General features: G+C 33.8%; 1 protein-coding gene and 1 long non-coding RNA gene across 2 annotated transcripts in view; both read left to right on the plus strand.

Moving 5' to 3' along the window:
- The window catches only part of LOC148312591 (uncharacterized), a 37,255-nt gene that overhangs the window by 1,287 nt on the left and 8,776 nt on the right, over positions 1 to 27,192 (plus strand). Inside the window, exon 2 of the mRNA XM_088276390.1 lies at positions 2,564 to 2,739. Coding sequence (XP_088132516.1) covers positions 2,564 to 2,739 — 176 coding nt within the window. The remainder of the gene's footprint in view (positions 1 to 2,563; positions 2,740 to 27,192) is intronic.
- Positions 4,961 to 26,101, plus strand: LOC148312592 (uncharacterized). Its single transcript, XR_015839153.1, has 2 exons — positions 4,961 to 5,322; positions 26,072 to 26,101. It is a non-coding gene; the product is annotated as an uncharacterized LOC148312592 (long non-coding RNA).

The raw sequence follows: 27,192 nt of genomic DNA on the forward strand, positions 1-27,192 counted from the left end.
TATTGATCTCTAGCACATCATCCTTATGCACGTCATTGTGCCGTCTGCACATGTGGATACAAGAAGGGGAATTTAAAATTAATAATAATTATAAAATTGTGAACTCTTGTAGATTTTTATGCAGTAGCTTGTTGTAATGTTAGTGCAAGTATACAATCTTTTGTGTTTGTGTGCTTTGTCCGCCTCCTTGGTGTAATGGTTGGCATGTTTAGCTACCGTGCTGGGGGTCCCGGGTTCGATTACCAGAGAGGGGTGAACATAAATTTTAGTGATATTACACTCTAATATTTACTTAATATTACCCTGGACTGGTCCCTGAACCGCAGGAGTGATCACCTTGCCTTCATGTAAGTAACGATCAAGATAACACTGTGTCAATATGATGCAGTGCCCTATGCACCATTGGGTTCGTATAAGGGTTAGAGTTTCTGTTAAAAATATACACAGGTTATAATATATGTAATTATTCGACATGATGTTTATAGTTCTCTTATACTAATTAGGATGTTTCCCATATAAAGTGACAACTATATAATTTTTGCCACATTTATTTTATTTGACCAGTGACCGGGTGTCGTTGTTACCGGCATCATCAGACTAGTCTTATCAGATGTCGGTAACGACCAAACCCGTTCAATGGTCAAATAAAATAAATGTAGAAATAACTTTGTAGTTGCAATTTTATTATTTAAATTGCAGTTCCACCAAGAAATTTTAGTACAAAACTTAAATCTAGGATTTTTCCACAATTTGTTTAGCCTAAAGATGTTAATCAATGAAATGCGATCTTACCTGACATTAATCATTCTAGCAGGAACGATTCCCAAACTATGCAGATATTTGAAATGACTAATACATTACCTTCTTCTTCCTTCAAACCCTTATCCGCACCTTAATAATGCATAGGGCACTGCATCATATAAACACAGTGTTATCTTGATCGTTAACATATGAAGGAAAGGTGATCAGCCCTTCGCTCCAGGTACCAGTCCAGGGTAATATTGAATAAATATTGAAGTGAAAAAAATCACTTATGTTTACTTGACCCCCCCTGGGAATCGAACCCGGGACCTCCAGAACGGTAGCCGAGCATGCTGACCATTACACTACGGAGGCAGACATATAATTAACAATGACGGAGTATATTATGTCAATTTAAATTAATCTATGGGTCTAGAACAGTTAAGAGTTGAGATCCGTTGGGTTTAGGTCAAAAGTTTTGTCATGATCCCGCATTCTGTATTTATTTTCTATGAAATTTGCGTAGTGGTCTATTTAATCAGATGGATCTGATATGTACCAAATGACAAGCTGATGAGTCGTAATTTCATAAATTCTATTGTGTAAAATAGGAATTCGTTTTTTATGTAGGAAATTGCCATTATCTTGCCATACAATTTCATGTAATAGTAGAACTAATTTCATTAATTGATTTTACAGTCATTTTGTGGTAATATATATCCATTTTTAATTTAACTTTTACTTGCTGAATAACACCATTTCGGAATAGTGGTATTTACCAACTAAAATTTAAATTAAAAATAGATCTAATTTTATATCTGTGTTATCTCTTTAAGGTAAAGGAATATGAGTCAGATTGCAAACAAATTATAAATGATTATTCTCTGTATTTTGAAATCATTATCTTTATTTACTTGTTTATTTAATGCTATCTTGAATGAAGTACTAGACTACGGAGATGATGTACAGATAAGGGTTCGAAGAAGAAGAAGAAAAATGTGATTAAATGATATATTTAACTAACCAGGTTTTAAGTATCTACCCAACTATTAAATGGCACTTTAGGAGTATGTAGTATATCTTTTGATGATGCATTGGGCATTATATCAGATTGATACTGTGTTAACTTGATTGTCAATTATATGGAAGGAAGGAATGAACATTACGCTTCAGATTCTTTGATATAGAAGTGATATGTACATATTAAAATAGATATACATAGATGATACGATTGAAGAAGTTCAGAGTGAAATGACCCACTACGTATGAGAAAGGAAATTTAAGAGAAGAGTAATATAGGAAAGGATAACAGCAATGGCTAGGGTACTCCAAGTTGCATACATGTACTAGTACGAGCTTCTGCAATCTGGACACAGTAATGTCCCTTGGGGACAACCTGTAGTATGGTACCTGCGTTTTATTTCTTTACCTCAGTTTTAATAAATTGATTGATTTTACTTTTGTATTTTTTCACAAAAATGTTAGTAACATTAGTATATAATCATGGTGTATAGTTATATATTGAAATTTATGTAAAAAATAAAAAAGTAAAATTGACTAACCATAAAGTAAATGCTTTCTTTCGGCCTTCTTCTTGTGTCCATTATTGAACAAAGGCCTCCCTGTTGGACTTCCACAGTTCTCTGTTGGACGCGACTCTCTTCCAGTGCAGACACGCCACTTTTCTTAATTTCGGTTATCGGACCATTTTGTCTGGGGCTTACCTACGCTTCTGCGTCCTGTTCTAGGCCCCAGTCAATCACCTTTTTTCTCAGACATACGTGCCGCATGACCTAAATGCTTTAAATATGATTGATTTCAGATCGCGTCGTTCTCGCAGTAAGGCCCCGGTAGTGCACACGTGGTCGGAGCGATGGGGTCCTCGAGCCGCAGCGCTGGCCGCCAGTGCAGCCCTGCTGGCCTGGCTCGCTGCTCTATCCTGGGCTGCTGCGGCCCTCGCAGCCGACACGCACCGACTGGACGCCGCCCTGAGAGAAGGTGAGTCCACCCTATTGTATTGATGGAATGACATTGCAAAAATATTTACATAATTTTTTTTTTATTTGTTCGGGAATTGTACAGCTTTACATTTACATTAATTTACATTTAAAAAAGTATATAATAAAAAAATAGTTACACTGATAAAAATTGAGCCAATCAAACAATTCCACAATTTTTGTAGCAGAAGACTTTTACTGATCTTCTTCTTCGTCTATGTTGAGATATGAGTCAAAATCTATAATGTTGAAGGTTTCGGGTTTGATTCCCCGGGGGGGTCAAAATCAGCATGTGCCACTTTTCACTCTTATAATGTCATTGGTACCTAGGACGTAGGAAAGATCATCGTTCCTTCATTAATTAAAGATCAAGATAATAATGCTTGGATACAATGCAGTTCCCAAAGCAACATTGGGTGAGGATGATAAGGGTGAAGAATAATCTTAAGATTTGAAGTATAAACCTAAAAAAATGTTTTTTTAACCCTTATGGTAAAATTGTTCATTGAATGATATTTACATTTTTTTTATTTTTTTATTTTATTGAAAATCATCTTATTATCTACTTTACCAATAAAACGATAAATTAGATATTTGAGTTACTAATTCATTGGCTGTAATTTTTCTTCTTTTTTTTATATCACACTTTTGCAAATCAGTGTACATACATTTAAATATTTACTATAAATTTATTCTCTGTTCCTAAGCTAAAATAATAAGTACTTAGCCCACAAAATTATGTAATTAAAAAAATCAAGAAGAAACACCCAGGGTGTAAAATTATACTGAAATACCCATTCGTGAACTGTTCTAAATTATAATTGTTATCATGGTCACCCTTTGTTGATAGGTACTTGTAACATCCCTTTTTTCTATTTTTTCCATGCGGATTAAAAATATAAACCGTCTGGCAGCAGTTGTAGGGTTTCTTTTAAAAGAAAATCGTCAATTTACGTGTTAAAGATAATCAGCAAGCTAGTGGGTATAAATTTACGTCCATCTAATTCGAAAGGGGCGCGACCGCACCCCGCGTTAGACCGTGGTACGTTGACATAGTCTCTCTAATATTTTCCCTAGCCATTACTGCCATTCTCATATTCCTTCCTTCTTACCCTTATCCGCACCCAATGGTGCATAGGACACTGTATTCTATTGACGCAGTGTTATATTGATCGTTACCTACATGAAGGCAAGGTGATCACTTCTGCGCTTCAGGGACCAGTCCAGGGTTAGCGATCAAGTTAACGCCGCGTCGATTTGAGTCGGTGCCATATATACCATCTGAGTGCGGATAGAGTTGAAAGACGATAATAAAAATGAATATTTGAAAACGTGTCATTGGTACGAGAAATCCCAGCGAGGTAACAGTATTATTAATTTGAACTTTTTCTGCCTCCGCCTTGATGTAATGGTTATCATGTTTAGCTACCGTGCTGGAGGTCCCAAGTTCGATTCGCAGGGGGATGTGAAAATAAAAATTAGTTATTTTCACTCTAATATTTACTATAAAATTAATTTATTTTTATTTGTTATAAATAAAGAGAAATATTTGTGTTTTTATTGTTTACGCAAATATTTCAATTTTTCTGCGAGTCTAAGCGGCTCATTATTAGAAATAAGTATCAAATTGTGGTAGAGGTGTTCGAACCGAGAAACTCCGACCACCACTACAAACCACGGGACCACGGGACTACAAACTGACACATTACCCTGGACTGGTCCCTGAAGCGCAGGAGTCTTGCCTACATGTAAGTAACGATCAAGATAACACTGAGTATATACGATGGAGTGCCCTATGCACCATTGGGTACGGATAAGGGTTAGAAAAAAAAATATAAATAAACTTTTTTTTATTTTTTTTATTGATTTTTTTTTACAAAGTACATATTTTAATAATACAAAATAGTTGGTTAATATACAATATATAACGTTTCTACCTCTCTAATAAAGTAGATACTTTTGTTTAGAGAGGGAGTTCGTTTTACAATTATTATCGTTATCCGTACCCATTGGGTACGGAATACGGAAATAATAAGAAGAAAAATAAATAAACCATTGGGTACGGATAAAGGTTAGAAGAAAAATAAATAAAATATGTTATCGGAAAAGTCGTGCGGCTATATCGACGATCGGACGCGCGCGCACGTTTATCCTTGTGTATTATTTTTCAATCAGCCGCGCCGATTTCCGCGCAGCGAGCCTCCGGTCGGCAGTCGGCAGTACGGTCGGCGCTCTTCAGTCAGTCGCTCTTCAACCGCGGTTGTCCGGACATCCTGTCGCTACGCGTCTCGTCACATCTGACGACATTTTAACATTATTGTTATTTATTTTCTCCGGCCCAAACGGGCGAACTTGAACCCGTCGTGTCGGCGTGTTTTCAAACAAATTACTCGCTATCTGATTGGCCCAAGTGTTATTTTCATCGTGTAAGGTTAAAAAATATTCGATTGATTCATTTTCGCGTTTGGTCGTTTTCGACGGCGTGTTGTGATAAAACTACAATAAATCATTGTCATCTCGGGAAAATATTTTGAAAAATCTGAAAGAATTGTAGAAATCACATCGATTTCCCATCGGATCAAGAGTAAGATTGTTCTTTGATCGTATATAAGTTTGTATATTTGTTACAATTTTCAGTGGGTTGTTTTTATTAATAATAATATCGAAATATTCGAATTGTTCACTACCTTCGATCGTATGAATGTTTGTATACACCTAGAGATATTTAATATTTTAGTATACATATTTAGCGAGGTTAGAAAAAAAATGTGATAAAAATATCAGTCACCCTTCTAATGATGCATATATAAAAATATAATCATTAACAAAAATTATATTAAATATCGGGTTTGTGGTCCCCTGGTTTGTGTCGCGGACTCTTGAGTTAGAGTTTCTCGGTTCGAACCCACTCTACCACAGTTTGATACCTATTTCTAATAATGAGCCGCTTAGGCTCACAGAAATGGTATGAAATTGATGTATTTTTGTAAATAATTAAAACACAAATATTTCACTTAAAAAAAATAAATAATTAAATAGTCTTCTTCTTCAAACCCTTATTCGCACACCGATGTGCATAGGGTACTGCATCATATAAACGCAGTGTTATCTTGATCGTTAACACATGAAGGAAGGGTGATCAGCCCTCCGCCTTAGGACCAGTCAAGGGTAATATTGAATAAATATTAAATTGAAAAAATCACTATATTTGTTTGACCCCCCGAGAATCGAACCCGGGACCTCCAATACGGTACCCGAGCGTGCTGACTATCACACTACGAAGTCGGTTATATTTAATATTTTAGTATGTATGCATATCCAGCGAGGTTAGAAAAATATCAGTCGCCCTGCTGATCACGCAAAATATAATGTTTTAAAGAAATTAAAATTGAATAGTACATCATTTAAATTACGATAGGCTTCCTTATTCCGAAATATTGATGTGTAGGACATTGTGTTAAGTTAACCACACTACTCAATTTTTGGAACTGCTACATATTTTGATCAAATTCATAACCTAGTATATGTGAGTTCACAACATCCATCTATGTTGGAATAGAGAAAACTTTCATCAAGCAAAGACTCTCTCTATTTGTATGCAAGGTTCGAATCTTGGATTAAATTAACATACTTGAGCCCCGCTAGAAAACATGATTTAATTTTTTTATGTAGCTTGTAATTTGACTAGTTAAAAAAATGATAAAAAACAACAATTGTATTTATTTATTTAATATTTCATAAGCTTGTAGAAAATACACACTTTAATGGTGTTCACGACCGCGGAGTAAAATATTTATTAAAAATATGTAGTTCGATGGAAAATCTATTCTTATTTTTATAATCGTAACATGAGAGATAACGTTATCTTGAAGTCAATATATAGAAAAAATGTTTCCCGTTATTATTATAGATTAGAAAAAAAAACTATTTATAGTTAAGTAAATGCAGATTCATACTTCATAGTAAGAAAAATAAAACATTGGTGATAAAAGCTAGCGCCATAAAAGAAGATATCACGAATATATATTCGGATGTTTCTATTTTATATCCATATAGATCTAAGAAGCGGTAATATCGAAAAATAACTAACTAACTAACCATCACGCCGCTTCACCGCAGGGGTAGGCAGAGAGAATAGAACGCCACACCACTCTATCTTTGCAAACATTCTTCGCCTCTTCCACGTTCACGCATTTCCTCATACATACCCGACGATTATTACGATTCCTAACCTGACCACTCTTAAGTATTTGGCATACCTGATCGTGCCAAGTTTTTCTTGGTCTTCCTCTGCTCCTTTTTCCAATTACCATTCGCTTCATAAATTTGTTTTACCGTTCTTTCCTCGCTTATTCATTCTACATGTCTACATCTCAACACACCTTTCTTAATTTATGTATTAATTTTAAATCAAATACAGATTTTTTGAGTCTACTAAGTTGTATTTTATTAACAAAAAACACATAAAAAATTATATTGTGACAATTGTTTCGCCTTGTTAGGGCATTATCAAACGAATGATAATGTTTGATAATGCCCTAACAAGGCTAAACAATTGTCACAATATAATTTTTTATGTGTTTTTTGTTAATAAAATACAACTTAGTAGACTCAAAAAATCTGTGTTTGATTTAAAATTAATACATAAATTAAAATGGAGTTCTACAAATTAAACGCCAAGTCAATAAATACACCTTTCTTAATTTTATCGATAATGCTTATCTCAGCTTTGCATTCCTTCCTTATTTCACTATTCGAACATCCATCGTCGTTTTGTCGCACATTCTTCTGAGAGAATAATATTGAAATAAGTTTTTAATGTCTGTATATAAGTGATGTGTTGAGATCAAGTATGTTAGTGTTGAAATTATGCGTATGGAAGATTAGTTAGTATGTCTCAAGCCTATATGATTAAAAAATAATAATCTTAAATTATTTCTACAAATAGATTCTTCAGTTCGATTTTAATGACAAAAAAGCGGCATCGAACACGACAATTTTATTTATTTATATACGTTTTTACTATTGAACTTGTATTTTTGTTCTGTTTTTTATACAAAATTCAATATTATCTACAATTAATACAATGTACTGAATCACAATCGGGTAACTGAAAATGCAACGAATCCCAATTTGGTAGCTGAAAAATAATAAAATATGTAATTTTAATAATAATAATAAAACCCTTACCGCACCCCGATGGTGCATAGGGCACTACTTCATATAAACGCAGTGTTATCTCGATCGATTACACATGAAGGAAAGGTGATCAGCCCTCCACATTAGGTACCAGTCAGTCCAGTGTAATATTGTATTGTAAAAATAATAAAATTTAAATTCACATTAATTTACGAGATTCTTTTTGCTTTATGTTACAACTTTTGTCTTTATTTCACATACTTGACATGTCGCTCACTCCTTTCAACAACGTCATATATCAAAAATCGACAATTTTCAGTTGTGCATTTTATCAATGCCCAGAAAATAACTATATCCCAACAAAAGTGGCATATTTTTAACTTAATATTTACCCGCTACAGGGCAAAAAGTGTTGTTTTTGCATTTTGAAGAAAAGGTATTGTTTAATTATTTTTTTAAAAATACTAAATATTTTTCAAATGGAGAAAAAACATTCAGGTTTACCTAAAAAGATCTGTTGCACAGTAAAAAGTTCAATAAGTGGCTTGATATTTATTTTTTAATACATTGCATTATATTTTTAAACTTTAAAAACGATCTCCTGAAAAATCAAGTTTTTTTTATATATAACGTTGTTGAAAGGAGTGAGCGATATAAATACGCAACCAGTACCTACCCTACCTTACTGATTAGTACCAGCTTACCTTAATACCCACCTCTACTGCCTAATTAATTCTCTGTGCATGCTACTGCTTGCATGGTGTGGACGTTTATAAAGAAAAACTAGCCCAGATACATTGTAATGTAATATCAAAGTATGGTTTCGCTTGTTTTCGTGAATGTTCCTAAATAAAATAAATAATAATAAGGTACATATTACAAATGATTGTCTTTTTTGTTATTTTTTCTGCTTGCTATGCAGTCAAGCGAAATATCCTTGAATCGAATCGGACGTAATATTGTAATTTTTAAGGAGTTCTGTTCAAGAGAACTGTATCCATTTTAGTAAGCCTACAATTTATGCAGGCTAATACAAACCCTTTGCAGAGTTAAGTTAAATTTATGAATCGGTCTTCGTATTACCAGCAGTTCGCTATTTTGGAGATAAATGTTGATCGTTTGTTGGTCGATTGAATGCTTCATAAAATACATTTTTAATGCAGATTTTTAATGGCGCGATGGGTATTGGCGGTTTTTTCAGTGTTAAATTGAAACGACCAAGGTCAAAAATATATGTTTTACACAACATTTTGTTGTTATTGAGAAAATGTATTTTTAATGGACACCGCGTTTTTCTAAACGTTGTTGAAGAGGTGATTGAAAACTTTGTGACTCGTAGCAGCATCTCCTGGTTTTTTGCTCTGATTTATTGAGTAATGTTGGCTTTTAAAGCGTCTGAGGCCTATTACGAAAACCCTAGCCTTTAAATGTTTTTAAAGGGTTGGTTACATCTGATGATGACTTCATTCAAATCTATTTAATACATTAAAAACATTGTTAACTTTGTGGTATGGTAATATAACACTTCCTTATCATTCACCGTTCACTTTGTGTAATACTACATATAAAAACACTACTTTATGACTACATGTAGTACATCTGACCTAATGATGGAACGATTAATCCGAAACCGATAGTCATGAAGTAGTGTTTATTTTATTAAAAAAGTGGTATTATACAAAGTGAACGATGAATGATAAGGAAAACGTCATTAAAATCACCTTGTCGGGATACAAGTCGTCCAGGAAGTATGTTTCTTAGAGCAGTCATGCAAATTCGTTCGGTATGGCTTGTTACTCCATCTTGTTGGAACCATAAACCGTTGTTTCCAAAAAATATTTTTGTTGTAAAATTTCATATGTCATGTCGTTTCAATAATTTATGTTTTTGACCTTGGCCGTTTCATTAAAACACCCAAAAAATCACTCTGAAAACCATCAATACCAATTGTGCCACCCTATATATACTCGTATATCCATTCGATTTGTGTGGACAAGACACAAACATACGGCATTGATCCAGTGATACATGAAAGTCGATATCACCGGCGTACGTGTGTCGAAAACTTAATGAATTTCAAAACGAAATTTACATATGTATATCTTTTCATAAATGCGGTAGCAAAAAGCGAAAAAGTTTGTCTGTACGTCATTCCAAATTTGTTTTAAAGAATGTATGTACCAATTTGAATAAACCCAATGTCATGTTTTTGCGTATTTTTAAAAACAATCGTAACGTCTAGATTACAGCGCAATAGTTTTTCAGTCGCTGAAAATACTCGGTATGAAAAAGGTTTTCCCTATCTGTCTCTGAATAAGAGGTTCAGTACTCCTTACGGCGTGTGCTTGAATGTATGCTAGGGGTGGGTGGTGGATAGTGGCGGGTAGAGATAGAGAGAGGGGACCATCCCCCTAGTTCGTCCCGCGGTGTCTGTATGCTACTGCGACTGGATGACGCCATCCTGCTAATGGGGAATCTGCCTTAAGTCGATTATCTTCTCGGAATAATGAAATCTCGAATATATCTTTATACATTTTGACAATATTTCTATCTTACATTACGACAAAAGCATACGTTCAAGTTGTCATTGTTATGTTAGTACAGTGAACTCCCCTATAACGTTGCGATAGGAACCGGGTTATCACGGGAAACATTATTAGGGGTAAATGTTTTAAATTGCATTTTTACATTTTAACCAGCAGAATTAACTGAAATGAGTAATTTAAAATACAATTTAAAAATATTAACGCCCTACAATGATCCCTTCGACAAAGTGGTACTTATCTCAACGTTATAGGGGGGTTTATTGTATACATTTACTCAGCGAGATTTAAGTTTACCGGTTCTGAGACGTACCCGTCTCTTCATCAGAAAAATCCTTCTTGCATCAATATTTTTAAAGGTATTAAATTTAGTATTTAATACCTTAACAAAATATATTCCGTCATACGTATAACCTTTGTGGTTTTAAATTGGCCGTTTTGTTTTTGTTGAGTTCTTATTTTTACGGTGTCCAAATCTGCTAACGCGACACGTACTATCACAAAAAATGTCGATTGGTATACGTTTTGTGATGCAAGTCTATCTCAGTACTATTTGACATCTTCCAGCAGTTGATTATACTCATTGAATTACAAAACAAATATGAAACAAGCTGTTTGCAAAAGGCAAAAATATCAACAATAACAAAAACAAAAAAAACATAAAAATGACCCCTACGCAAAATTGAAAATACATGTACAACTGATTTTTGTGCAGGATATAATTGTATTTTTCTCACCAGATTTGAATGTATTTTAAATTAAAATATAGTTCCTTCTTCAACGTCCCAAGGATACAACTCTAAAATTTAGACTTAGCTTCACATACGGTGTTTGAAAATGATGAAAATGCGGAATGCACCGAAACACATGTCACAATAGATTTTAAGAATTAGTGGTATTAAATAAGTTAAACTTAAATTAAAAATGGATAGATTTATTTTCAATTGGTCTGGGTGTTTGAGATGTGTTTTTTACATTTACCTTCCCTATCCTACCTACAGACAAGCCTCTAAAAGAAAAGGCTTTGCGGGAAAATTTCATGATTGTAAATTTACCGAATTCTGTGTCTGAAGTGTAACGGTACTTAAATTATCGTATTTTGTAGATAGTAAAAATGTTTTTTTTTGTATGAAAAGTGGAGATGATTTTGAATGACCTTCCCCTAAGTGCATCGTGTAATTTCGCCGCTGTGCACGAGAGAGCGCCTTTTGACGCCACTCGACAAACGCGTGCAGTCAACTATAACCGACGGGGAATCCGTCCACGATAGCGTGCATTTTCCGACGTTTTCCGTTAAACTTGACGTTTTCAAACCCTAAACGGACGGCTCTAGGGACGCTTATTCAACGCTGAGAGGGACCTTTCAGCGTTGAATGAAAGCAGCCGGAATATCGCTGAATTGCGTTCCCAGTTGGCGTGACGTCACTATTCTCCTCCAAGATTATAAATATAGTATAAACAAAAATTATATACAGCATTTTGAACGTGTCCAAATACTTGTTCACAAATCTGCATTATCCACATTTTTTTTATTTTTTTTTTATTTCTTATATATAGATTTACATATATTTTATCTGCATTTTGGCTCTTCGGGCATAGCCTTAATTAGGAGTATTATTTTACATTATTTTTAACATCTCAACATAGATGAAGAAGAATATGGAAGTCTTGGCATTTACAGGGCTTCCGACCGTCATAGGCTGGCTTTTTGGTGATCACTTTACACGCGTGTAACATTCACCAATTCTAGCCATGATTGACGATCACACTAATGAAATTTTTTAATCATCGGAATTTGATCAATACATCTAGAAGTTTCGAGAATTTCAGTAGTGTGGTTGTCAATCATGACTAGAATTGGTGAATGTTACACGTGTGTATAGTTGATCACTATACTGATACTTAAACCGGCCTATGACGGCGTAAGCCCTTTAAAATGCCAATACTTCCATATTCTTCTTCATCTATGTTGAGATGTCAAAAATAATGTTAGAAATTATATTTTTCATTTCATTACCCTGTTACATTTCACCGCATCAATTTCCCATGGGGTTTCATAATAATTTGACGGATATATGTCACCCTTAATCCCATAACGATGGTTCTCCAAAATGCTTATTTATATCTGCGTCGCCGATGACAAAATCGAGTCTAAATTTACAATATTGGATATAAATACAAATAATTTATATTTATTTTACTTTTTTGATTTCTGAAAAATATTACACGTATTACAAAATATCGGTTTCCTTTTTGAAAATGTCAAACACCCGATACCTGTGCTAAAAATAGCGGAAATTGATACCGCGAAAATAAATCGACGACGAGTGACATAACAGGGTTCCGTTTTTTTAGTTTTACTTATTTCGTTATGTAATAATCGCTAACAACATTCGTTAAGTTGCAACTTAATTTTCTCTGAATCCAGGTAATATTTTACGTATTGATTATTAAGTATACATCACAAACACCCAGACCAATTGAAAATAAACCTTTCTTGAATTCATTTTGCAATTGGCGGGGATCGAACCCACGACGGCAGTTTCGCAGTCGAGCGTCTACCCAACTACGCCACAGCGCCTGCCTTTTATAACCAAACGCATATTTTCTTTACAACCACTTTTATATTTTTATAATATTATTCCGACTGATTTCGACAAGCACTTTGTTTCTTCAGGGATGGATACGTACTAAGATATGAATAAGTACGTAGGGGAGAACCACCATGAAGAGAACATTTTTTATCAAATTGCTGTAAATACAAAATCAATACACTGTTTTAAAAACAAAGTATGAAGTTTTGTAGAGTATTATTCATTCCTTCTAAAATTACTAAAGTGAATTTTGAATTCTCCTGTTAGATTCTAAGTTATGGACAATTTTACAAAAAATGGAAAACGTTCACTTCAAGGGATAGTGTACTATGAAGAGAACACTGGTTCCCATGAAGAGAACAAGTACAAACGTTAATCGTAATGTGGAATTATATTTGTTTATTTTTACTTAATTTGACAAGTTTTGGAAATAAAATACAATTAAATGAAAATACGACTATATATCAGGAAAAATTATATATTAAAATGAATAAAAACATGTTACATTGATAAACAAGAATAAAAAAATATACATATTGTTTTAGAAACATGGTTAACACAAAAAAATTACGATAACCTATATTGCGTTTATGTGTTAGATATATTATTTAATAAACAAAACATACATAAAACCCCAAGAAGAGAACATAAAGACTATGAAGAGAACGTTCTCTTCATGGGACTGCAGCGTGTTCTCTTCATGGAATTAGGACTTATTTTAGAAAAACATTGAAATTATCGAGATGGAATTAATAGTATTCAATATAACCTTACCACATAAAAACATAATCAAGTTAAACTACAGGTAAACCCTTTTTACTCCACGCTTACTATTAAAAAGTCAGTAGATGAAGCAGTTAGCACAGTTTATTTTTTTACAACGTCCGAAAACCTCTTTCTTACACTGTGCGAAGCACAATGAATGAAATTCCCGCCAATTTAAGGCGTGATGTCATCACACCACTGTGATCACGTGATGGGGTGCGGGGTGTCGCTAGGTTTATTACTTTCCTTGCAAATGCAACTGTTCTCTTCATAGGCCGTTCTCTTCATGGTGGTTCTCCCCTATACATCTCTAAAGAAGACAAGGTGCTTATCGAAACCGGTTGAAATAATAATATCAAAAATAAAAGTAAAATTTATATTTGAAGCACTAACTCCGTTATTTTCATTTTATAATTAAAATGTAACTTTGTTTTAAAATCACTAGAAATATTTTAAAACAAAGTTACATTTTAATTATAAAATGAAAATAACATTTTTTTTTAAATCACTAGAAATATTTTGTTATAACTTAACCATAATGTCTACCGGTTTCGAAGCCTACCGCTTCTTTATCAAGACTGATAAGTAGTGATTTTAAAATAAAGTTACATTTTAATTATAAAAATAAAAGTATTATAGTTAAAAACAAAGTTTGTAAGTTTTCATTTTACCAAGTATTTTCATTTGATTCAACAGAAATATATTTCTGCTTTTGTTTGCTTTTGCTCTTTTGTAGAAATAATGTTTTCAGAAAGTTCGGCTTCTTTTCAGTCGCTTTTTCAGCCTTTCAGTATAATTGGATTACTTTTGAGAAAGAGCGAAGCAAATGTATGTAAAGGTATTAATAAGAGCTGATTCAGTAACTTCATAGCGGAGTTATCTGATAAAACATTTATCCAATTTTCTTTTGCTGCGACAAAAAAAATGGATGGTTATTTTTTTGTTTTCACATGTATTTTCAGTAGCGCAAAAACCGCAGTGATTCGAGAAATTTATTTACTTAATGTATGCAGATGTATGCATTTTCTTACAAAAAAAGGTGTGAGATGGTTTGGACGTGTGGAACGAATGAGTGAGGAAATAACGGTAAAATAAATTTATAAGGTGCGTGTAGTTCGGTAAAGGAACAGAGGAAGACCGAGAAAAACTTGGCACGATCAGTTATGCCAAATACTTGAAGGCGGTCAGGTCAGGAGAATCGGCGGGTATGTATGAGAAGATGCATGAATGTGGAAAGGGCGAAGAATGTTTGCAAAAAAAACTAAGTTGTGTGGCGTTCTATTCTCTCTACTTACCCTAGCGGGAAAGCGTGATAGTTAGTTACAGTAAACCCCCCTATACCGTTGACATAGGAACCGCGTTATTGGAGGGATCGTAATAGGGGATTAATGTTTTAAATTGTATTTTTACATTTTGACCAGCGGAAATAACTGAAATGAGTCAAATACAATTTCATAACATTTACTCCCTATAACGTTCTCTCCAAAAAGGTGGTAGTTATCTTAACGTTATAGGAGGGGTTACTGTAGTTTATAATTAATACCATATTAAGCGAGATGTGGCATTTTAAATACCACATAAATTGAGTTGCTTCACTCGTTCCAATTCTAATCAAGGATCTAATGGAATTCTTCAGTGATATACTCACCAGTCTCTAGCATAGCACAGCACAGCAAAGCACAGCACACGGTTCCAATATGGGACGTGAGCTGTAAATATTAACGGCAAGATGCCTATATCCGACCTATTACACCCTCATATGTACACCTTAATGGTTCCATTTAATTCACCTTAGCATCGGCCTACTAGTGTAGTGTTTTTTTTAATATTATTTTTAATGAATAACTCCTAGCGTAGCGTGGTTTTTTTTTAAATAAGTATATTCAATAAATATTTATCGTTCATTAAAATTGATCAACGATGAATATGGGAATTTTGATATTTTCCACTCGACATTTAAGTCGATATTCATATCGTGGTGTGTCCCCATTTTCACATAATTTGTCTTTGGCTTGAGCTTTGATCTTTCCCTTTTCCCCTTTTCCTCGCTCCCGCCCGCTTCCAGGTATTAATATTAAATTACAAATGTGTAATTTTGTAACTGGAATGGTACAAATACCCTTTTTGTGTTACTCGTTAATGCAAATGTATTTATGTAACTGTTCTGTAAAATAATAGTGTTTCCAAATGAATAAATAAATAATAACCCGCAAAGCCTCTACTTTTAAAAACTTGTCTGCTGGTAGCATAGTAAGGATAGGGAAAGTAAATGTGAAAAATGCATCACAAACAATTGAAAATAAATATTTCTTCAATTTATTTTGCACTTGGCGGTATTCGAACCTTCGACGCCAATTTCGAGTAAATGTGAAAAATGCATCACAAACAATTGAAAATAAATATTTCTTTAATTTGTTTTGCACTTGGCGGTAATCGAACCGTCGAACGAACGACGACGACACAGTCGAGCGTCTCCCCAACTAAGCCACGGCGCCTGCCACGCACGCAAATTCGTTAACACGCATAATCTTCTGAGTAATAGCATTTTTACTGCATTCAGTCTGCCTATATTCCTTGTTTTGACCACTCCACGCTTCACTTTGGTACGTTAGAGGTGATACCAGGACTCCGTTGTGCACTGTTAGTACAGCTTCCGCAGTTAAGTTGTTTTCTTAGAAGAGTAAAAATAATATTATAAAAATAGAAATATATCATATAATAAATAGATATTTTTTTATAATTATATTTGAAGCGCTAACTTTGTGATTTTCCATTTTATAATTAAATGTAACTTATTTTTAAAATCACTAGAAATATTTTATTATAACTTTAAGACATAATTAAGTTATAATAAATTATTTATAGTGATTTTAAAACAAAGTTACCTTTTAATTATAGATATTTTTTTCTTAACATAAAAATAAAATGAATATTCTTATTTGAAGGCATTCCCGCGATTTAATTTGGAAGGTACGAAGTTGAAGTTAAAAATAAATATTTTCATTACCTTTATAGCGTGGGTGTGTGTGGGACGACCTTATGAATTTTTGGCTAGTTTTTAAACTTTCGTTTGAGCAGATTTTATTCTGAACGCGCGCTAATTTAATAAGTAGTGAACACTTTCACCTGTATCTGAAATTGTAAACGTTTTGTAATAAAAATTATTTATTTATCGTCCGACTAATCTAAACAGAGCAATACAGTGGAACTCCGGAAATCCGAACTCCGGAAATCATGAATCCCAACAATTAAAAGATTTTGAAGAGCATATTAATTATTACTCTCTTTTGCTTGGTGTAGGCCTCGTCGCCTGTGTTTAAGAAAGATTAGCCTCCTGCGATATCAATTCCCAGCTGTCAATCCATCTCTTTGGTGATCTGCCCGTTTTTTTAATATGTTTTATTTATCTATTATTATAACATAAATTATTACTTGGTGTGTTTTTAATATTTGTTCACAAATTCTGGGTTTGTGTCCACTCAGGAGTAACTTCTATTGATATCTCTACAATGCAAAGTCTACATAGATAAAGAAGAATATGGAAGTCTGGGTATTTACAGGGCTTACGACCTGTCAAAGGCTTGCTTAAGTGACTACTTTACACACGTGTAACATTCACCATTCTGATAAAAAAATACTCCTTAATGGAGAAACCCAGATTTGTAAACAAGTATTTGAACACACTCAAAATGTTGTGAAATTCATATTATTATTTTTTTTTTTTTGTTATTTTTTAAAAATAATATGAAAAATAACTCCTATAATTGGAGATAATCCTGATTTGTGAACAAGAATTTGGACATATTCTCAATATTATTAATATTTAAAGCATTTACTTTGTGGTTAGTCATTACAATGACTAACCACAAAGTAAATGCTTTAAATATTAATAATATTGAGAAAATGACTAACCACAAAGTAAATGCTTTAAATATTAATAATATTGAGAATATTATAATGGCGAGTACGGCCTTAAAAGCGGTGAGTGGTTATATACTAATTTTATTAAAATTTTTGTAAAAAAATAAATAAGTAAGAATTTGGACACTCAAAATGTTGTGAAATTCATATATATTTTTTTCGAATTAAACGAGTATTGAAAATCTGGCTTTTTAAATGGGGGTGGATTTTATCTTTGATTTTATTAATTTCGAGTTGCTGCTCTTATTGGCCGTTGGCGCTCCACCCACGCGATCCAACTCTAAGGTTAAACGTTCAATGTCCATAAATAGCTTAGTTTCTTTTAATGCCACAGTTAACCCCTGGACTTTGGATCAGGAATGTAAAGTTCACGGAGTAATTTTCCGTTTGATCTTACGTTTTGTTAAACGACTGGAATAGATTAATCCTCGATTTATGAAAGTGTTTAATTCCTACTCACACTATTGCAAAAGGTGTTTTTTGTGGTGTTGGCCCATTTTCTGCGCACCTGAAATATAAATCTATACAAATAAGTTTATATTTAGACCCTAAGATAGAAGCATCTGTATTTTCCGAAACTATATATATTATTAAATCCCTTACCGCACCCCAATGGTGCATAGGGCACTGCTTCATATAAACGCAGTGTTATCTCGATCGATTACACATGAAGGAAAAGTGATCAGCCCTCCACTTCAGGTACCAGTGCAGTGTAATATTGAATAAATATTAGAGTGAAAAAATCACTTATATTTATTTGACCCCCCCTGGGATAATATCAAACACTGATTTTAGGGGGCTACTTTAGTATATATTTTATTATTTAATATATAAAAAAAATTGTGACAATTTCGCCTTGTTAGAGGCAATATCAAACTACTGGCAGTAGTTTGGTAATGCCCTAACAAGGCGAAACAATTGTCACAAAATTTAATTTTAATTTTTCTGTTTTTCAAATAAAGTATACAACCCTAAAAAAATTATTATGTGATTTCAATATCAAAAATAAAACTTACGTAATTCTACAAATTAAACGCCAAATCAATAAATAAATCAAATAAAAATGTAAATGTTCGTTTGTTCAAAATCTTAAATCTCTCAAAGTAATTCACGTAATGCCTTGAAATTTTGATACGCTATATTTGAATACGCGGGTGTTATTTATATACGTTGAGAGTGTTTTACCCGTGACGGGAAAATATTTTTATCGCAATGGCAGCGGCAACTGTTGGAAGTAACAGCAACATACATAGCGTTGCATTACTTCTATACAGTACCATCTGCACATTTTGGTATGAATAAGTGACAAGAGAGAAGAAACAATAGAAAAATAATCTATGCTTACCATAGATATACATGCAGAAAGGTCCTCGACGACAGAGATGATGAAATTCCAATAGCGATCAACCAATACGGAAATGAAACATAAATGTTGAGTTTATGTATTAAGTACTTACGCAATGATTTATGATTTATTCCGACCCTCACAGTATTCCTGACACAATGTCCATATACAGTCATACTTGATAGTGAAGCCCATACTCGATAGGGGAGCTGGACCAACAGTGGTACAAATTTACGACTATCAATCATACTTACTTACTTCAGCCTTCTTCTTGTGTCCAGTATTGAACAGACCCCTCCCTCTTGGACTTCTACAGTCTGTCGGACGCGACTCTCTTCCATTGCAGGCTTGCCACTTTTTCAATGCCATCGGACCATCTTGTCAGCGGCCTACTCACGCTTCTGCGCCCTATTGTATGCCTCCAGCCAAGCACCCTTTACGTCCATCTGTCCTCAGACATAGATGCCACATGACCTGCCCAGTTCCACTTTTTCTCTATTTATTTTCTTCTATCATCTTTATTTTCTTTATGAAAAATATAACGTTAACTAAATTGTCTTTGGTCGGACGATGTCGGTAATGACGACACGCGTCGCTAGTCAAATTAATTAAAGTGGAAAAAGGTACAAAAGTATTAAGATAATCTTTTTTTCTTCTTATATAACTTGTAATTTTTATACTGACTTTTCTTTGTGGAACTGCATTTTATGTAATAAAATAACAAGTACTTACTTATATAGTTTTTTCAACATTTATTTTGTTTTACCAGTGATCGGATTTTGTCATTACCGACATCATCAAATTGGTGTTCAAGTGACAGTTCTCGGTGACAAGAATATTTCTAAACCAAAGTATTTTCAGGAGTTTCATTAATTGATTCGGCAGTCACTTTTTAGTGAAATCTATCCATTTTTAAATTAGGTTTAACTTATAATTTATATTTGAAGCACTAACTTCGTGATTTTCCATTCTATAATTAAAATGTAACTTTGTTTTAAAATCACTATTAATATTTTATTATAACTTAATTATAATGTCAACCGGTTTCGTAGCTAACCGCTTCTTTATCAAGACTGATTAATACTTATTAATATTATTAATCAGTCTTGATAAAGAAGCGGTTAGCTTCGAAACCGGTAGACATTATAATAAGTTATTATAAAATATTTATACTGATTTCAAAAGAAAGTTACATTTTAATTATAAATTATATTATATATAGGTTTAACTTAGTGAATACCACTATTTCTTTTCAAGAGATCAACACTGTTTGCAATGTAACAGTGTCGCCCGACTTCCCCGACTTGACAATCAACTCATTACGAATGCAATTGCAGAATGTATTGATATCATTGGCGCTGCATTGACCTTTATATGATGTTCCCACTATTTATTTCTTTGTACTCAACCATTCTAGGTCACAGTCATAAACTCCTACGCACTTAACATTGCAATTTACTTTACGATGCATCGATAATACGTGATCCTCGTTTGTCCTAAGTAATTTCAAGTGGTTTAAATAGATAACTAATTAACTAATCGTCACACGAATAATAATAAATAATATTAATTGAATGTGGTCAGGTTAGGAGTCGAAACAATCGGCGGGTATGGATGAGGAGATGCATGAACGTGGAAGAGGCGAACAATGTTTGCAAGGACAGAGTGGTGTGGCGTTCTATTCTCTCTGCCTACCCCTGCGTGGAAGCTGCGTGATGGTTAGTTAGTTAATTAGCTTGAATCGTCACGCCGATTTTTCATATTAATTTTTGACATCCCATCAAAGATGAAGAAGAGTATAGAAGTCTGGGCATTTACGGGGCTGACGACCGTCATAGGCTGGTTTAAGTGATCACTTTACACACGTGTAACATTCACCAATTCTACCCATTATTGACAACCACACTATTCAAATTCTTGGAAGCTCTATATATATATATATATATATATATATATATATATATATATATAAACCAATTTCGAAACGCTGTTCTTGAATCATTACAACTTCACTAGAGACATCTATTGGTGTGATGAAAAGAACCTTTTTTTATTGAGCAGAATTCTTTTATTAGTATGTGAGATCCGAATCCGGTATTATAATCACATACATGAGAAACGCCAGAAAATATCATTTTCATTTTAATTATTTAAGCTTATAATTTGACCAGTTAATTTAAATACAACACTTTGAGTGTGTCCAAATATTTGTTCACAAAATCTGGATTATCTCCAATTATAGGAGTTAATTCAGATTTTGTAAACAAGTATTTGGACACACTCAAAATGTTGTAAAAAGATTTTTCAAAGTCCCTGTCGTGTTTCTTCACATCTGACTTTAACTTTTGACAGAATTATTGAAAATAATTTTGGGCATAGAATGAGGAAAAATTGATTATTTCAAATCAATAGTGATTCATAATAGTTGTGATGTACTATTTTTTTCAAAATATATTTTTCTAATAAACAGTAGCGGAAGAAACACGATCCTTGTGAATTTTATATTTTTAAATATCAGATTTCTTTTTTTAGCATTTTTGGACAAAAGTTGTATTATATGAAACATATTTAATTAACGTTATTTATTTTTTTGCTACACATCTTTTTTGTATTGAAAAAATAAGTTTTTCTTAGGAATAAATAATGGTTTTTAAAAGAAAATAACTGATATGGTTATATAAAGTAACTAATATGGTTAATAGATTTATATTATCCACTGACACTTCGTGATGGAATTGCATTTTAATATATTATTACATTAAAACCATTATATTTTTAGTGGTTGAATGTAACTTTATAATTATCATAAATATATATTTTCCGAAGCGTAATTGTTTCCCTTTAACAAGGGCGCCTAGTATCCTATTCACTTTACATAATTGGTAAATATTTACTTACTAATTATACCTAGTACACTTGTCACCTTGCTCACAAGTTATAATGGTTATATTATACTATACGGCGAGCATTATTAAGTATAATAACATACCCATTACCTCGTCCATATCGATCGCAGATAAGCGTTTTCACGAGGAAAATGTAATCACTTATTCCGCTCACATTTTCACAGTACGTACAAAAAGGTAAACAAATTCAATTATTAAAACCAGCGCTGGGAGCGCGTTGACTAAGTAGTTCCTATATAGATAATTAAACTTTACTTTTTTAACGACTTTGGCATTTTGAAACCGGTTATCGGAAACTTTTATCTGGCTTCAAACATTTTTTATATTGAAAATATTTTTTTTGTAAATTTTTACCGAATACGAGGTAAGTTTTTTTTAAACATTGATATCTCAACATAGATGAAGAAGAATATCACAGTATGGGTATTAAAAGGGCTTACGACTCGTCATAGGCTGCCCAGACTTCCATATTCTTCTTCATCTATGTTGAGATGTCAAAAAATAATATGAAAAATAACTCCTATAATTGGAGATAATCCAGATTTGTGAACAAGTATTTGGACACACTTGAAATGTTACAAATTTAATATTATTATTATTTTTTTTTTAAATTTTATTATTTGTATACATTTATTTAAATCACATTTTTATTATTTATTAGTTGTATTATTTTATTATTTGGATACATTTATACATAATTAGAACTTTTTTTTGCAGAGACCCACCAAGCCACCTTGTGTGTCTTGTCAGTGGAGTTCTTTTTTAATACATTTTTTATTGTTTTTAACGATTTTAACCTAATATAGACACAAAAAAGAGAAAAAAATTAAGAATATAAACATTTTACAAGTTCCATATAATTAACTCTTGATCATTTACCCATTCCTTTATTTTGCCTTTGTTTCATATTTTATTTTGACCTCTAACATCCGTCGGCAACAAATTAAAAATGTTCGGAACGAAATATTCCAGTGTTCGACTCCCATATTTATTCTTAATTCTTGAATATTTTATTGTATTATTATTTTTTTAATATAGTATGCGGGTATATTTTGTAAAGTCAACCACCCTTCGAGTGCTCTTGGCAGGTACTATTAGAGGGTTGTAAAAAGAGCAAACAAACACGTTTGCTCTAGGCGTGGGACCGCCTGAAAGCGAATTCCGAAAGTGGGAGTCTCATTTTCTCGCTGGCAATTGAGCAAAACATCTCAAAATACACCTTCGATCCGCTTTTTCTAGGCGATAACATTGTTAGTTCGATATGACGCCGCATATTTTAACATATCTGAGCTGAAATGTATATAAATGGAGTATTTATTTGAAGGGATGGAGGGATGGATCCGTAGGCGTCGGGGTCGTCCCGATCCTGCGTAATATGTAACATGTCGTATATATTATATTTCACGTTGCTGTATAATATATCTATGCTTTAGTGTAAAATTATGATACGTCTAGAGTCTGGTTTTTGAGGTTAATAATTTTGTCGAAATAAGTTCTTCATGATACAAAATTTTGGGACTCTGATCAAACTTCACTTGAATTTGTTAGATTTTTTTGCTGTTGAAACCTTTATGGTTTGGCATTTTTTAAATTCAAATTAATGTACAACATTTTGAGTGTGTCCAAATACTTGTTCACAAATCTGGATTATCTCCAACTATAGGAGGATTTTTCATATTATTGTTTGACATCTCATCAAAAATGAAGAAGAATATGGAAGTCTGGGCATTTACGGTGCTGAAGACCGTCATGGGCTGGTTTATGTGATCACTTTACACACGTGTAACATTCGCCCATTATTGACAACCACACTACTCAAATTCTTGGAAGTTCTATAAATATGAACCAATTTAGAAACATTGTTCTTGAATCACTAGAACTTCACTAGAGACATCTATTGGTGAGATTAAAAGAAGTTTTTTTTTTTTTTTTTTTTTAAAAAAAATTTAAAATTTGACATGTTTTGACTCCAGTCTGTAAAAACTGTTAGGAGTTTACACCGTTACCGGTGTCAGTATTTTTAAAACAGTAAAATATATTTTTACAATTGAGTGATAAAAACATAATGTAAAATTTTTAGCTACGCGTTTTTTAAATGTTCATTTAAATTTTAAATTTCTATACGTGTATGTATGCATTAATTTATATGTATGTATGTGTATGTTCATGCAGTGTCCACAAATATTCATTAAGAAAAATAATATTTTTAAAAAACCTAAATAATGTTTTCTTTTTTTACTGTTTGCGTACCATATTTATTTTTTTGTATCCAAAATGTGATCTACTATTGACTTTATCCTTTGCAACACGTGTTTCATCTTTTGAGCTCAATTTCTTTTCACGATTGTTAATTTTCGACTAGAAGCGAGATACGTTCATGAGGATTTTCATTCGTTTAATCTTGCCGTTACGTAGTGTTTTTGCCCTCCCCCTGCTAGTTTCCGTTGCCGATTGCGTCAGCACACAGCCTTCCTCGGCGAGAAGGTCTCGGGGGTGAATACGCAAATAGAAATATGTGTCCCATGGATGAATAATGGAGCAGGGAGAAGCGGCTGCATTTTTCATGCACTGGGAAACGGAATTACACAGGCGCTCTTCGGGAGCTCTCTTTCATTAATAAGAAAACACGCGTGTACAGTGAACCCCCTTATAACGTAGAGATAGATACCGCGTTATCGGAGAGAAAGTTATGAAGGGTTAATGTTTTATTTTTTTTTACATTTTAACCAGCGGAAATAACCGAAAAAGTAATTAAAAATATAAATGCAATTTATAAACTTAACTCCATATAAAGATCTCTCCGATAACGTGGTGACTATCTCAACGTTATAAGGGGTTTACTGTATTTTTTTTATCATTATTCAAATATTAATATCTAATGGAAAAAAATGGAGATGTTTATCATATCGCTCACTCCTTTCAACAACGTCATATATAAAAAAACTTGATTTTTCAGGAGATCGTTTTTAAAGTTAAAAAAAATAATAAAATGTATTAAAAAATAAATATCAAGTAACTTTTTGAACTTTTTACTGTGCGACAGATCTTTTTAGGTAAAACCTGAATGTTTTTTCTACATTTGTAAAATATGTAGCCTATTTAAAAAAAAGAATTGAACAATACTTTTTCTTCAAAATGCAAAAACAACACTTTCTGCCCTGTAGCGGGTAAATATTAAGTTAAAAATATGACACTTTTGCTGGGATATAGTACATTTTCTTGGTATTCCGAAAACATGCACAACTGAAAATGGACGATTTTTGATATATGACGTTCTTGAAAGGAGTGAGCGACTTGTCGTTTATTATAAATACGTAGGTACTTGATTACCTACTTCCTCTCATTATATCAGTCCAGTCGGCCAGCTTAGTTCTGCGGAAATGTGATGTGATCGCGACTAATATAGTATGGTCACGACACGTCCATTATTATCATTTCATTATTGAAGCAGTAATATAGGTTTATTCTATAAAAATGGTCGAGGACTATTTAAAATAACGGAAACATTTAGAAAAATGTGCACGAGACCCTCGCGCGTTAAAACTTTTTAGATTCTAGAAATCGTTGATTTTATGTTCTCGTTTTGCATTTGTTGGTCATTTTATTACTCCAGAATAAGGATAATAATTATAATTATGTGGAATTTGACCACAAAATCTCTCTTAATAAATAGAATTAAGGGTGTACTTTCAAATGTACAATTCAGTACACGACCGGCTGCGCGAGATGCCATGCGTGTATTCTTCGCACATTTTTTTTTGAATATGTTTTTTTTATCATTTTTAACTCCGTACCTTTCAATAAATCTTTTTTTTTTCAAAACCATATATTTATTTTGAAGAAAAACTTATTAAGCTTAATACAAGAACGGTGTTTTGCATAAAATTAAATTATGTTAAATGATACCTGCATTTTATATGATTACAACTCATTACAAAATTACAACTATAAGTTTTTTCCACTTTTATTTTATTTGATTTATGACCGGGTTTCACCGTTGCCGACATCACCAGTCTGATGTCGGTAGCGACGAAACCCGGTCACTGGTCAAATAAAATAAATGCGGATGAAATGATATAGTTGTTATATATATTAAATTTGAGATTATTTTTTTGTACAGTTGATATCCGAAACGGTAAATAAAATAAAATAATTATTATAATTGAAAGTTGAAAAGTGAATCAAAGTTCCGCAGCGTTATTTCGAACATTTAACGCTCTTGTAACAGTTTATGTAACAGTTTACGTTAGAACAGTGAAGTGGCATCGTTGCGCGCGCACCGGGTAGTGTGATGCGCGGATAGGCGCCATGACCGCGCAGGCGGGCGGCGGCGCGGGCGGCGGGGGCGCGCCGCCGCGCCACGGCAAGAAGATGCGCAAGCGGCGCGAGCTGGACGCGCTGGTGGGCTACGCGGGCGCGGGCCGCCGCGCCGCGCCGCTGCTGGGCGCCGGCTCGAGCGACGAGCGCGACGAGCCGGCGCCCGCCTGGCCGCGCCGCCGCCGCTCGCGCGCCGCCTGCGCGCCCGCGGCCCGCGCCTGCGCCGCGCTGCTGCTCTGCGCCTGCGCCACGGCCACCGCCACCGTCGTCTGGCTCTTCATCGACGTGCGCGAGCAGATCACCTCCCTGCGCTCCGAGATGGAACTAGGTGCCCATCCCATACTTCCCATATTCTCCTCTGTCCTCCGCTGCTGGATATAGGCCTCTCCCTTATCTTTCCATTTCCCTTGGTCGGTTGCTGTTTGCAGCCAGTTTCTACCCCCCACGGCAACTATGTTGTCAGACCATCTCTCGTCTTCATGCACTCATAACCATATTCTCCTCTGTCCTCCACTGCTGGATGTTGGCCTCTCCCTTATCTTTCCATTTCCAGACAGTTTCTACCCCCACAGTGACTATGTCATTGGACCATCTCTTTTGAGGTCTTCTGATGCCTCGTTTGTTCTCCCAAGGTCTCCATTTTGAAATTTTAATATTACTGACTCTAAACTCCCTCTGTGGTCTCAATCCTGTGGTATGCCAGGTAATCCCGATATCAACTATCACTTGAGAGTTTGTGTCGTTGTTTAAGAAGCTCCAAATAATGCATCAATTGTTCCGATCCCCCATATCCGATAGATTGTGCAAATCTAAAAAACAATACTGAACAGCACACCTTTTATGGTCTCAATCTTGTGGATTGATCTGCAGCAACAAATGACTTCTCCTTCGCCATTCTGGTCTATTATGCAAAACCCTCTTCAG

Source organism: Brachycentrus maculatus, unplaced genomic scaffold, assembly GCF_059751285.1.
Source record: "Brachycentrus maculatus isolate JH-2025_06_01 unplaced genomic scaffold, ASM5975128v1 h1tg000038l, whole genome shotgun sequence".
Lineage (NCBI taxonomy): Eukaryota > Metazoa > Arthropoda > Insecta > Trichoptera > Brachycentridae > Brachycentrus > Brachycentrus maculatus.